The following is a 14,213-nucleotide window of genomic DNA, read 5'->3' on the forward strand; positions in this document are numbered from 1 at the left end:
TTCTGTTTGGAAAGCCACCAGGTAATTGGAATTGGTGTAATTACTAGGGTAGTAGTCTAGTAATTACACTGACCTGTTTGGTTGCCACAGTGTAATTACACATGTCTTGTTTGGATGTCACAGTGTAATTACACATGTTCTGTTTGGATGCACAATTGCAATCATACAATTATAATAAATTTTAAAAATAAAAATTAATCATTTAAAATTTATACTAGACAAATAAGAAATTTTATAAATGACATTAAATTAAATATTTAAGATATATATTCTTTTTTGAAAATATATTAATTAATAAACATATTTACTGTAACTAATATTATGAAAAAAATAATTGATTTATATTTTTTCAAATTATATATTTCAATTGAATTGATCGTAACAACTAAAAGTATGAAGTTTCTACGAACATTGTGAAATGCATGTTTGATAAAAAGAATAGTAATATATAAATAAAATATCATAAATTATTAAATGTTTGACAAAAATATAATCTATCAAGTCTAATTAAAAAATGACGTGCAATGTAATATTACTAAAACAAATGAAACAAAAAATATAACATAAGCAATAAATTCAAAACAAAAAATTTAACATAATACTCTTATAACAAATTTCAACATAGCAATAAATATGATTTATTTTTATTTCTTCATAATAAAGAAAACGTAAGTCTATAACCTTACTTAACAATAAATTCTATTTTAATTTAAAAATTAGAATACTAATAAAATTATGCTAATGAGAAAATAAACATGGCATGAAGAAATAGACAATACGAGAAAATTACATAGAATCACGTAAAGTAGTGTTGAGAACAAGAATAAAATGAAATATAATAATAAAAAATAAAAAATAGACTTCTACAAATTTTTAGAATAATAAAAATAAAAATAAAAAGAAATTGAAATAATAGAAGTAAAAAAAATAAAAGTAGAAATTAAAAAAGAAAAGAAAAAGTAATCAGGTGGTAATTACACCATGTAATTACCAGCAATTCACATCCTCTGTCTGTGAATTGTAGAGTGTAATTACCCCTGCCAATTACACCAATTACATGCTGACCAAGTAATTACCTATCCTTCCAAACAAGACAAGACAATGTAATTACACCAATTACACCAAATCCAATTACCAGGGTGTCCTTCCAAACAGGCCCTAAAAGAATCTCGAATGCTTTCAAGTAGTGTAATACCATTGACAAATAGGAACATTTGATTTTCGAAACATCTCTAATAACGCCAAACTGGTATTATCGCTCAGTATCTTCTGGTCCTCTATAGAAGAAAGGGAATTCTAACATATGAGAAATTAAAAAGTGAGGAGAATAGTATTACAGAAAGAACAAAATTGCCTGTGAATCAGATGCAAGGGTCATTTGCCAAGAAATAATGTTTAGAAGAACACTAACTACAAAGCATTCAATATAAAAATAAACAATTCTAAAACTCAAATAGGCGTAACTCAATCATTCCCTCTTTCCTTTTGGGAGAATACCATGCTACCACTTTCCCAGACTTTAGAAGCTTTAAAGAGTAATTTAAACTGCATACAAAATCCTCCAATTGTACGCCAGCTGGTGAATTCAGCGAAAACTTTGAATCTACTCTGAACACAATTGGCCCAGCAACCTGCATTTGAAGGACAAACAAAAATTTAAAAATCATTGTCAAAAACATGATTACCCAAAAATAAAAAGGGGGAACAAAAGTTTTGCCATTCAAAGTTAGCATTGGAGAAGGATTCAGCTTTGGATATGCTCCCTGCTCAAATGTTGAGTTTGTAAGTCATAAAGTACCACAAGAAATAGTGGGTGAACAGCACTGATTTAAGTTCCCTATGAAACAGATTTAGTTAGTACAATATCAAGGTGTGTTTGGTATGAAGGATAATGTTTTCTTGGAAAATAACTTGTTTCCTGTTCTTGGTAAAGTAGGGAAAAGATGTTTCTAAGAACATTTTTATGTAATCTAGCAAAACACCATGGGGCGAGGTGGGTGGAAAGGGGTAGTTCAGGTGTGAGGGCTGGGAAAGGAGGGGTACGATGAGTTTGGAGTGCCACTAATAGAACTTGTTTTTTCTACTCGCACTAGAGAAGTCATTTCGGAAACAGCCTTTCTGCCTCCAAGAGGTAGGGGTAAGGTCTATGTACACTCTATCCTTCTAAGATCCCACCTGTAGTATTACCCTGGGTATATCGCTGTTTTTCTAGTGAAGTCATTTCCTGAGTTTTAAGGAGCTTGTTTTCTTAGAGAAATGTTTTTCAAAACATCTCGGACCAACCAAACATGAAAAAATTTACCAAACAAACCCTGAGTCCCACTTGTTTTTCCCCAAAATGCATCTACTCGTTACGGAAACTAAGGAGCTTAACCGATATTTAATAACTATGCTGATGCATTCAAGTGACCTCTGTAGACAATGTGACAGAAGAAATATTTGGAAGTTACCTGCTGCTGAAGTATCAATTCGAGTCTGGGTGAAGAGAGCACGTCTCTTGCATTATTAGATGATGCTTTTCTGAAGACTTTTGAAACCTGTTTGGCTAACGCTAAAGCAGATGAGACATCTAGACGAGCATCTACCCTTGTGAGGTCTCCAAAGGACTCTCTGAATTTACCATGTTGAAAAGTATAGCAAAGTGAACCAAATAGATCAACACCAAAGGGATTTCTATGCCTCGAAGCAGAGGAACTGCTGCTACCATTGTTGAGCCATGCCTCAAGAGTTCCCCCTAAGCAACAAGTTGAGGTACATGATTAGACAAGAGAATAGGCAAGTAAAGCTACTTTGTGAGTGCTGCGACTTTAACGTAGCATCATATATGCATAAAATTGTCACACCACCAATTCCATAAGAACCAATACAAGGAAATAGGCAAGTAAAGCTACTTTGTGAGTGCTGCGACTTTGGGGTAGCACCATTGGATAGCATCATATATGCATGAAATTGTCACACCGCCAATTTCATAAGAACCAATCGCGCTATGAAACTCCAACGAGTTCAGTTCCCCAAAGATTATAAAGTTGGTCAGCTTTTAATGGAAAATACTGTTCGCTTCTTCAATATTCCAGGAACATGCTGAAGAATTAACCATACCCATTAAGTTATTTAAATTTATTGAAGTAAAGAAAATAATACTTTTGAAGGGTGTGTAACAATTATCTTGAAGTGTTCCACATTGATTACAAAATACCTCCACATAAATAATTGAAATCCCAAGATTCTAGCAGAAGCACCACAACAAAGCTCATGTTGAGGAAAGAATAAGCTCAAACAGTTTATATTTATGAATAAACTAGGTATTTATCTTAGTGCTGTAGAATTGATTCTGATGATTCACATTCAGTTAGAAGTTAAGATCCAGATCCTGTATTCATACAAGATTGGTGTAGTTTAGCAAACCATGTCATAAAAGAATCTGGAAGCTACCAAGTTATATTCATTCAAGTACACTATAATTTTCTGTAAGCCAGTGAAGTTACCAATAATTCCAGATACTGCTGCATGAGGCTCTCTAAGAAGAATATCATAAGAAGGGCGATAAATCCGTCCCTTATCTGTTTCAATAATGATGTCCTCTTTTTTTTCCTTGATTCTCCAGAAATCTTTGCTCTTCTCATAAGAAACGGCTGCTTTTCCACATATTCCTTGCATCAGACTGAGTGGTGGCTCATCAGTAATGTTATCAACAGCCCGAGGATGGCCACCATTCTTATGTAAACCAAAACGGTATCGCAATCCATCCTCGGAAACCAGCGATGAACAGTCCAACGATACTGACTCTGGGACCTCCCAATATCTACCTTTATGGTCTAAGAATAGCTCAGGCCATGCTGCTTCCAAAGTAACATCATGCTCAGGAAGCTGCAATGAATTTAGAAGAATAGTGAATCAAACATCACAATGGTAAATGCTCATAAGCTGGGAACATAGTTTAAACCACATAGGAGCACGCTATGACAAATGCATGCATGTTTACATGTATGTTATAGTGTCCCGTATTAAATTTCTTTAATAAGTCAGGAATCCCCAAAATTTACTAAGCAACATTCTTCATCTTTTCCAAAGTGAGCTAGGAGAAATAAAACGGGGACCTTTTTTTTGTTTGTTTTTTTGATGAAGTAAGGTATTTCATTAAATAAGTAGCAGGCATATGCAGAATTACTGAATAAGCAAAAGGGCTCACAGAGAGCATAAGCAAAAGGTGTTAGCTTCATAGTACTAGAGAGCTAACAAAGTCAAGAAATTGTTCAGTGCTAAATACAGGGGTTAAATTATAACCCAACTAAACAGCATAAGTAAACATCTAGCTTTATGAGAGTGGTTTAGAGTTGAGTCATCTTATCGTCCTCCAGCTGAAGCAATTTCAGATTTCTTTCTCTACTGAAGTATTCCAATATCAACAAAGTGGCAACAGACTCCAAAATTTCATTTAAACAAAAGTGAGATGACTAAGCAAAATATCCTTTAGGAGTTATACAAGGAAAAACCATGTTTGTTATTTGGTGAAATGCACCACCAAAGTATACCTGTGGATATATAGACTAACGGTTACTTTTCTCAAAAAAAAAATATGCACCTTTGTCATTAAAAATAAAAAAAATATGCACCATCAAAGTAAATAAGAAGTAAAGTAGCCTTCTAGGTCCAAAACTCGAAGAATGTGACAGCCTAAGAGTGCAAAGAGACGATAATGCATGTCCTAAAGGGGCACAAATCTAAGGAAGAAAACAGAAAAACTGTATCAAAAAAATAGACACCCAACATATATTATATACCTACTCTGGATCCGCAAACAGGCTTAAAGGGTCAAATAAAAAGACCAAAATAGGCAAGCCAGAATCAGTCTGCATCATTTACGAAATCTAAAAGCATCAAATATAATTTCTACGCTGAAAATCCATCAAGCTTGCCCAAAAAACTGAATATTTGGCAAATGGCATGATTTTAAAACTTTGGCAATTTGTATCCTAAGATATTACACACATCATAATAAGTTTTTGAAGTGTGGTATTATGAAATTATGAGTTAATAGGATGAAGACGGTGGATGCAGCACCGCCATCCCAACTTTAGTAGTAGAAGCACGTTTAATGAGCAAAATGCATCTTTAAAATTAAAGCACATCTTGCCATATGGTGCATCAATAGTAATATGAGAAAATAAAGGTTAAATTTCTTTAAATCTTCTCTGGAAAATTTGAACACCTTAAACATATACTACAATCTTAAGCCTATTATTACTATCCTACTAAGAATATATAAGACTACTCCTAATCAAAGTGAAGATAGCACCAAAAAGCTAATTAACTTGGAGAAAATGAAAGATAATAAATAAAGCATCTAAAGAAACAAATATAACATTCCAATAGCAGTGCACCAACTGTTAAAGGACTTCAGATCCTTGCCTTATGAAAAAGCATGGCCCTCAAGCGGCGTCCTTTCTTCTCGCCATGCTTTTCCGTGCTCAATAACAGAGAAGAAGAGGGTGTCAGAGATAGCTGTGAGCACACACCAAAGGCATAAAGTGACTTCTCCAAGAAATGCTTGCCAATGTCTTTTAGTATCGGCAGCTCCCATTCATCCACACTGGACAACTCAGCTTTGATGTCAGATACCAGTTTCTTTGGTCGAAACTGACCTGTGAATCCAAGCCACCTATGAAGATGAATTCATAAACAAATAATTCATCTATCTTGTATATAAATAGGGGGCTTCTGGGAGTATCAACACCAATTTGAAATATAAAGGGAGAAGGCAACAAATTGGGTAGAGCAGGTTGGAGAATGAGCAAAATAGTCATTAATGGCTCTTTGACCAGTATGGTTATACAAGCACATGTAAGCAATCAGCTTTCAGCTATAAAAGAAATGAAGATCATAACAATATATTCTGAACATAGTCAAAAACATGAAAGGTTTGAAGCAAAGCATCTGATGGATAAAGAACTTTGGCAAAAAGCATATTATTTCTCTGCTGTTTCCAAAATGTGCACATCATCTTACTTGGTTTGAAAATAAGCTGAAAACCTTTCTACTTCAGAAATAAAGTCTTTTGTCTCCCCCACACCTAGCACATTGCAGTATGCATTCATTTTTCCACCCAAAGTCTTTTGATAAAAAGTCAACCATTTCAAGTATATGAACTTTGTGACCAATCAAAAGAAAGACATAAGAACTTTGTGTATTTTTAAACAACAAGGGTACTTTTTTCAGTCAATATAATTTTGTTTAGTATTTTAGACAGTTTGGTGTTCCTGAAGAAATATGTGCAGTTGCAAAATTATACTATACAAAAGTTTGAGTAGTTCAAGTTCAAGATCAGCAATGTTTTGCCACCTACACTAATAGCAGTCAACAACTATTTTGTGCATGTTCGATTCAACTTTTACTTACACATGAAACATTTATAGTAGTAAACATGATCTTTTACACATTATAACCTGAATAATTCACAGTTATTGTAGACAACATTTTGAATCTAATTGATATTCACTACAACATCTTGAGACATTGTAGGGTGATTTATAATTATAGTGTACTAATCAATAACCAATATATATAGGACACTCTTATAAGTTTTTCAGGTGCTACTTCTAGACTGAAGAAAAAATGACAAGTGATGTATATTTTAGTTATAGACTTCAACAAAGAAATAGAGGATATAGAGATTAGAATCTCCAATATAGTACAAGGTCACCTTACCAAGTTAAGTTAGATAATACACTGGACAATTTGCATTTCGACGTGTTGTCACTTTACCAGTAAGGTCAAGAACCAATATTATGCTATTAGAAAGAGAACACATTATTTTCCTATCTTCAGAGTAATTTGGAAAACAAAAGTAATCTTATCCATATATTCTTAGCTTTTTATTTTTTTTACTTTTGATAAGAATATTTTACATCCTGCTATGTCACTATAAAATGTTCTTCTTGAGCCCACGAAGTAAGAGATAGGTCTATGTACGCTCTACCAACCTCAGACCCCAACTATGGGATTACGTTAGGTATGTTGTCATTATAAAACACTTTTTTCCTTAAAAAGCAGGGATACCAAAAAACTCACAATTCCCTCACAGGTCCTCGGTAGATGAACAACATAGCAATCAACAAGCTCAATTCAGGTTCATATCATTCCAAGATCAAAATAATTTGTCTCTGCAATTAGAGGTTTTCTAAATATCACATTTATCCCTACACCAGATTTAACATTGCCGAAAACGATAATAAGCAAAAAGGATTCCAATTGCACAATGAAAACAATATGATGGCAGTCTATTGGTATAGGAAAACTCTCTATACATGAAAATGTGTTAAAATTGGAGTAGTAAGTTACCAGTTAGAAGTAGCAGCTTTAAACAAAAGTGACTGAAGAGCAAAAGAGCCCAATTCCTTCCGGGAAGTTGGAGAATAAGAGGGAATGATTCCGAGAGGAAATCCATTTCCGAGAAGAGAAAGTTGTTGGATTCTGAGAGCTTTACTGGCTGTGCTTCTATCAAGTGGTATGGGCTCCCCTGGAATGGCCCTAGCCGTCCCGTCTAGGGCTCTCGGTGTAGAAATATTGAGGTCCCAGAATGCTGCATCAATCGCCGTCCTCATGTTCACCATTTTTCTCTCCCGCCGGCCGGCCGGAGAAAACGAAGTTGGAGAGTGTGAAGGGAAGGGAAGGGAAGGGAAAATGTGGATACCTTCCTTATCTGTGACTGTGACTCTGTTTTGTAAAGGGAGGGGTTTTGAATTTTGGGGTTTAGCTGTTCATGGATTTTACTTAAAAAATGAAATTAAATAATTAATTTTATATTTTTAAATATTGATAATATTTTGTTTGATTTTTAATTTTAATTTATAAATATTTTATTTACGAAAGCAAAAACATTCAAAATTTAAATTTGCACGTCATATCGCCATTACACCTCAATATTATATGTGATATAATAATATTTATAATTTTAAAAGCATTCTATATTGATATGAGGTTACACACCCATAGAGCTTACCCTAAAACTGGGGGACATCGGACATCTTAATACTTAACTTAATAGATATTTGAAAAAAAAAATTGAAATATATAAATGGATTTTCAATAACATGCTTTATGTTTGTAAGCATTTTATTGAGTGAGCAAGTATTATTTTCTTTTGTATTTCTTATATCACTAAGAAAAAACTTTTTTTCACTTTCTCTTTATTGGAGTGCTTACCATCCGAGCAACTCTTGTTTATTTAAATGGCCGCATCATCCAAAAAATTTGGCTCTAAAAGTTACACTCCATCTTCAAATTTGTTTGGAGTATTTATAAAGATTTGTTAGTTTATATATCTTTATATGAACTATGAAGACCCTTTTTCAATTATTATTAATCAATTGCAGCAGAGAGGAAGTGACCAATTTGTTGTGATCTAAGTAAACGTCAATTGATTTTTAATTAATTGTTGAACTATCTAATCTTAATCAATGAAAAACTCATCGAAAATCTTCGGATCACTAAAATATTCTTCTGGTGAAATCTTTTTCATTTTTTGAATTTACCCTAACATTCAAAACACAAATTTATACGAGTCACCAAGTGTGTTACTAAAAATTTGGTTGTAGTTCAAGGGGCTTTTATACATTTCCCCCAAATATTATGTATCACATGATATACAGTTTTTAACCACAAATTGTGGCTCACGTAAGGTAAAAAGATATGGTTTTATAAGCTAGACAAAATTGCCACATTTTAAAAGTGTGGCCATAGATGATAGAACTGACAAAAGTGTGGCTATTATGTAAAGTATGTCATGTATAGTCAGAAGGTACTAGTAAGAACGATAAGGTTAGGGGTGTTCATGAGTCCTTCTGAATCAGTTATTGATTAAAATAAAAATAAAAATTCAGATAAAGGATAAAAAGCAAGACAAAGTAAAATAATTAATTAACAATAATAATTTTAAAAAACGAAATTCTTTCAATTAATTGAACCAAAATAAATACAATATATATTGTAAAATAAACCCTCAAGATAAATGTTTTCTTCTTACAAAGCAATCTATCAAATAACACCTAGCAATAACGACCTTAGGTCTTTAAGCTTTTAACTCATTCAAGAGCTAACTACTCAAGTGAATATTCATATCATCTAACATGATCCAAGTCAAAAGGAGCTATTCTCCACTATTTATAGCTTAAGCTAATTGTTACAAAATACACTCAATGAAATAAGAGTCTTTTTAGATAAGAAAAAAAACTTGTATTTTAGAAATAATCATTTTGCATACATAGCCTCTTTTCTTAGAGGCGTATCCAGGATCTCGGCTAGATGGGTGCACGATTACGAAAAATTGTATCTCTAATATAAATTGATCGATTTGACTTTTAGTTTGTAATATGAATCATAAAAGTTTAAAAATTATAGATCCAAAATATATAATACTACTAGTTTTAAATTTTAATATACACATTTGATTTAATTATATAAAAAATTTACAATGCTAAATTTTTTAGGAATTCTCAATGTAACACACTTGAAAATTTTGAAAGAATAAAGGAAAAAAACAAAAGAAAAATTAGTTGAAACGACAAAAGTGTAACTGATAACCACTTGGAAAAGTGTTACTCAAAGAAACAAGATAGATATAAGATTTAAATTTCTATCTCTCACTTAGAGAAGTACACCCAATCATTATCGCATTTTTATATGATACTTTAAACATGGGTTCACACATCTATATTTAAATATTTTTTTAAAAAATATAACACTACTATATATGATCTAGAGAGAGGAGCATGGATTCACGTGAACCCACGGCACCCCCTCTAGATACGCCTCTGTCTTTTCTCCTTTCTCCAAGTAATCTTTTAATTGGAGCCTTGTACTTTTTCAGTTTAACACATTTTTGGGCTTCAACTCTTTATTCCAATGCGTCCTCCAAACTCTCTAAGTAACGATTTAACAAAAAGTCTACAAACTTCTTAAATTAACCTCACGTGCAAGATCTTAATAAAATTCGAGTTGCATCATAAGATAATAATGGTCACATTTTAAAAGTATAGCTATAGGCTATAGCTAGCTAGGACATAAAAAGTGTTATCACAGGGCCTAACTCTTGATTAATGAAAAGGCCTAATTTTTTTGTAAAAATGGTATATCCATACAGTATAATTTTTGCCTCATGAACAACGCCCCCTGATAGTGGCAAGTAAATTATACAAATAAAAATATTTGTAGCAACGAAATTATAGCGATGAAGAATAATTAAGTAAACTGTAGCTAAGGAGACTTATTAAGTTTAATGTCTTTACTATTTATGAAATTTCCACTTTTTAAAAAGGTTAATCTCAAGTATAATAATAAGTGTTGATCGAGTTGTTGGGTATTTGCTCTGAGTTTCTTATCATAAATAGTTTTTCTTTTCTTAAAAGAAAAACATAAAGTCTTCATATTTGGCTAGTCCTTTTTTTGTGGGAAAAGGTTGAGGACTCTATAAACAGAGATTCATTCCTTCTAACTTAATAGCATTCACAATGTAGTTCTAGGGGCTTTGCGATTTTTATTAGGGGGGGAATTTGTTGGACACAAGTTATCACTTGTGTGAACCTCTCTGTATTCCGATTAAATTGGGTGAGGTTCTTTCTCTCTATATTTTGTACTCTAATATTTATGTAGTGGATTGTTCATCTCCTTTGTGGATGTAGGTCGGTTGACCGAACCACACTATTTTTTGTGTCTTTTGATATATTTCTCGTTTGTCTTATTACTCATGACTTTTTTTAGATTTTCTTTGTTAGCTTCCGCATGACACATAATTATTTTCGATCATAACATGAGCATCAACATGAACTGTGCTAAGATGATTGAGATTTATTTATCTTTGATCAAAAGTTTCACTTTCAAGGCTTCAAGTCCCTAAGAATGAAGAAAAACATGTTGGGAGCCCTGTCCCTAATATTTGGTATACAATGTGTGATTTCAAATTTAATCGGCCTTCAATAGAAATACCAGATACCATATGAGAAATATAAGAAAGGTGAAATGGTCTGGTGGACCCTTGTACTTGTATTAGTTTGTATTATGAACCCTTCTACTTATCCTTGTGTCATTTGAACCCTTAAACTCAATAAAACACAATTTATCAAACCCCTCTGACCATTGACCACGCTTATGTGTCTTTAAGATGGCTGAGTTGGCGAAGGTGTGTGACTTCACGCTCCTTAAGGCGAGTGAGTACTATATTTCAATTTTAAAAATATTAGTAAAAGAATAAAATAATACAAAAATTAAAAAATTAATGAAAAAGTCTCCATCTTCTTCACCCACTCCACTTTAAATTGCAGCCATCTCCATGCCCGACCCTTTTTTTTTTCTTTCCATACTCTTGTCATCATCTTTAAGAGATCTTGGCATTGAAACCTCCTTGAGTCCATTGATTCTCCGCTAGAGGGAGAGGTCGATGGTGGTGGTGCTCGTCAGAGAAAATTGGTTCGCAGTAGAGTGAGAGAGACGGTGCTATTCAGTGGAGGGGAGAATGAGGCAGGTGAGGATTGGAGGATCTAGTTACGACAACGAAGAGATTTCGATCAGATCTGGTTGTGCGGTGGCGGCGACTGCATAGGTTGGTAGTTTTGTGATGGTTGAAGGAGGAGGAAAGGAAAATAGCGAGACTTGTATGGCAGAGATGAAAGACGGGTGAGGAAAAGAGTATAGGCAATCTCGCCGGCAAGAGTTTCTCCAATGGATTTTGTCTGTTTTAAGGTGGGAATGGAGGAGAAGATGTAGGAGTTTCAAAATTTAATTTTAAGGAATAAATATAAATTTTATTGTTTTACTTTTTATTAAATAATTTTGGTTAATAAATTTTAAAAATAGTTAATAAAGATAATTATGACATGTCATTGATATAGGTGATATGGATTTGACATGACATCAATTTAAGGGAGAGTGAACTACACACATGATAAGAAGGGTTTAAAAATCTTATTTGGATTGAGTATAAGGGTTCAGTTAATAAAGAGTTAAATAGAAGGATCCATAATACAAATGCGTACAAATACGAGGGTCTATTGGATAATTTCGCCTATTAAGAAATTGAGGATTTCTCGGGCAATCATTGATTTGCTTTGTAAGTTGTAACACTAGTTAAACTTAGGCAAGTGGACGTATACATTATGCTTAAAGCAACAACAAATATTATTTGTCTTGACTTACAATGGTTAATGTTTGAATTCATCCCTCTCATATATATTTTTTTGTGGTTGGAGTTAAATTAAAGGTAACCATTAGTGACATGTGCTTGAATTTCATGTGTGAAAATGAAATGTTTCCTTAGCAAAAGTGCATCTTAATTAGGCACCAAACTTGACATGTAGATATATGATGCGTATAAGCAATTGAAAAAATTAGGGGCCCTAATTTGTTCATCAGTTTAGGATGTATACATAATTATTAATTAAATTCTAGACAATTCTAAATGTGAAATAAAGTTACTTTTGAGTATAACTTGTTGAATATAATTTTCAACCCAACTAGGAAGTTAATAAACAATTCCAAGTAACTTTTTTCCGGAATAAGTTCATCATTTCCAATAATGTTTATGAAAGGTTTCTATGATTCACTTTTGCATATTCAAATAAAATGTATCTTAATTATTATTAATAAATAAATTACTCGAGCCTAGAATCTATCAAAAATAATGTTTCGACTTTTGAGAACTAAGACTATATACACACTAAACATATAAATTAATCATAAGATGGAGAAAAATTACTCATTGATTCCTTAAATCATGATAGAATACAATACTCAATTAAAAGCACATGTGTGATTCAAAAAGAAGAGGCTTTTGAAAAAGTAAAGATATGTCCTATATGTGTGGATGTGATTAGGAATTAGATCCTTTTTAACCTAGATAGGATTGGCCATTTACTTTTACATTTTTTTCTAATAAATGGTATAGAAAATTTTAGGGAATGTTTGGCTAAGTTTATAAATTGATCAAAATAGTTTATAAGAATAATTTGACTTATTTATATGTTTGATAACAAGAAAATTGAAATATATGTTCTCTAGGAAAACAAGTTCCTTAAAAATAAGGACAATCACTTTCTAATGTAAAAGTATGTAAATCACACATTCTACATTGACTGTCACTTCTCAACCCTCCAACGTTTCATCTTTGATCACCCTACCCTGGTAGCCCCCATCCCATCACCCCTATACTAAAGTTTCAAAGTGATGATATATTGATTGAATTGAGATAATAAGGTGACAACTTCAAATGTATAGGGCACAGAATTTCAATGCAACTAGCAAGTCATCATGATGTGTAGTAGTTTATCCTAACAAAGAGACCATATATTCTTGACAATTTGCTTATATAGAGCTTGTTTCTCAACAAACTTTTTCTAAATGCAAATTATATTCAAGTTAAGATTACAATATTATATTAGGAGATAATCGACCCCTTAACGTTCGAGAATTTAATATTTTATGAGTTTTCAATAATTCTAAATTTATTGAAGAAGATTATTATTAGTTTTTTAATTATGTGTCTATATATGGAGAATTGAATTTGTCAAAGAATGACAAAAGTCTCACATCGGTGGTTAATGAGATGGGTGGACTCCTTATAAGGCTTGGGCAATCCTCCTCCCTTTGAGCTAGCTTTTGGAGTGTGAGTTAGGCCTAAGACCTAATTTAACATGGTATCAGAGCAAGGCCCGTCTCACCCTATGTTGGGGGCCCCAAAATTAAAATTGCTCATGCACCAGATGCTAAGCACTGGGCGTGAGGTGGGGTGTTAAAGAATGACAAAAGTCTCACATCGGTGGTTAATGAGATGTGTGGACTTCTTATAAGGCTTGGGCAATCCTCCTCCCTTTGAGCTAACTTTTGGGGGAAAATTACTTGCGTGTACATTTTTAAAAAAATATTTACGATATATGTCAACATTATTCTTTTAACCTTATATAATAATTTGGCTGAATGGCAGTATTGCTAACAGTTGCGAATGACAACACATTTTGCTAAGTTTAAAGGAACAAAATTGTTTTAAATCAGTATTGCTAAAAGTTGACAAAAATGGTAATAAATTAAAAGTATACTTAAAAGTGATAATTATTAAATAAAAGACCTTCACTTATGTAATTTTTCCAACTTTTGGGGTGTGAGTTAGGCCTAATACCTAATTTAACAGAATTCTCATTTAAAAGGTCAATAAAGTTTAAACAAATATT

The 14,213-nt window shown here is 32.7% G+C and overlaps 2 protein-coding genes across 4 annotated transcripts in view; one reads left to right on the forward strand and one right to left on the reverse strand.

Moving 5' to 3' along the window:
- Nucleotides 1-1,438: 1,438 nt before the first annotated feature.
- Nucleotides 1,439-7,663, reverse strand: LOC125821052 (protein TRIGALACTOSYLDIACYLGLYCEROL 4, chloroplastic). The gene is made up of 5 exons (XM_049500475.1): nt 7,339-7,663; nt 5,410-5,659; nt 3,486-3,867; nt 2,451-2,734; nt 1,439-1,631 (listed from the first exon to the last, which is right to left on the reverse strand). Exons 1-5 carry the CDS (start codon nt 7,608-7,610, stop codon nt 1,443-1,445), a joined length of 1,377 nt encoding a protein of 458 aa, XP_049356432.1. The 5' UTR covers nt 7,611-7,663; the 3' UTR covers nt 1,439-1,442.
- Nucleotide 7,664: 1 nt separating this feature from the next.
- The window catches only part of LOC125820978 (phragmoplastin DRP1E-like), an 80,331-nt gene continuing 73,782 nt past the window's right edge, over nt 7,665-14,213 (forward strand). The window contains exon 1 of one of the 3 annotated variants that reach the window (XM_049500411.1): nt 7,665-7,668. The gene's annotated coding sequence lies outside the window, so the exon portion shown is untranslated. The other 2 variants (XM_049500419.1, XM_049500425.1) reach the window with 2 other exon arrangements.

Source organism: Solanum verrucosum, unplaced genomic scaffold (assembly GCF_900185275.1).
Source record: "Solanum verrucosum unplaced genomic scaffold, falcon-dt-bn FXZP01000020.1, whole genome shotgun sequence".
Classification (NCBI taxonomy): domain Eukaryota; kingdom Viridiplantae; phylum Streptophyta; class Magnoliopsida; order Solanales; family Solanaceae; genus Solanum; species Solanum verrucosum.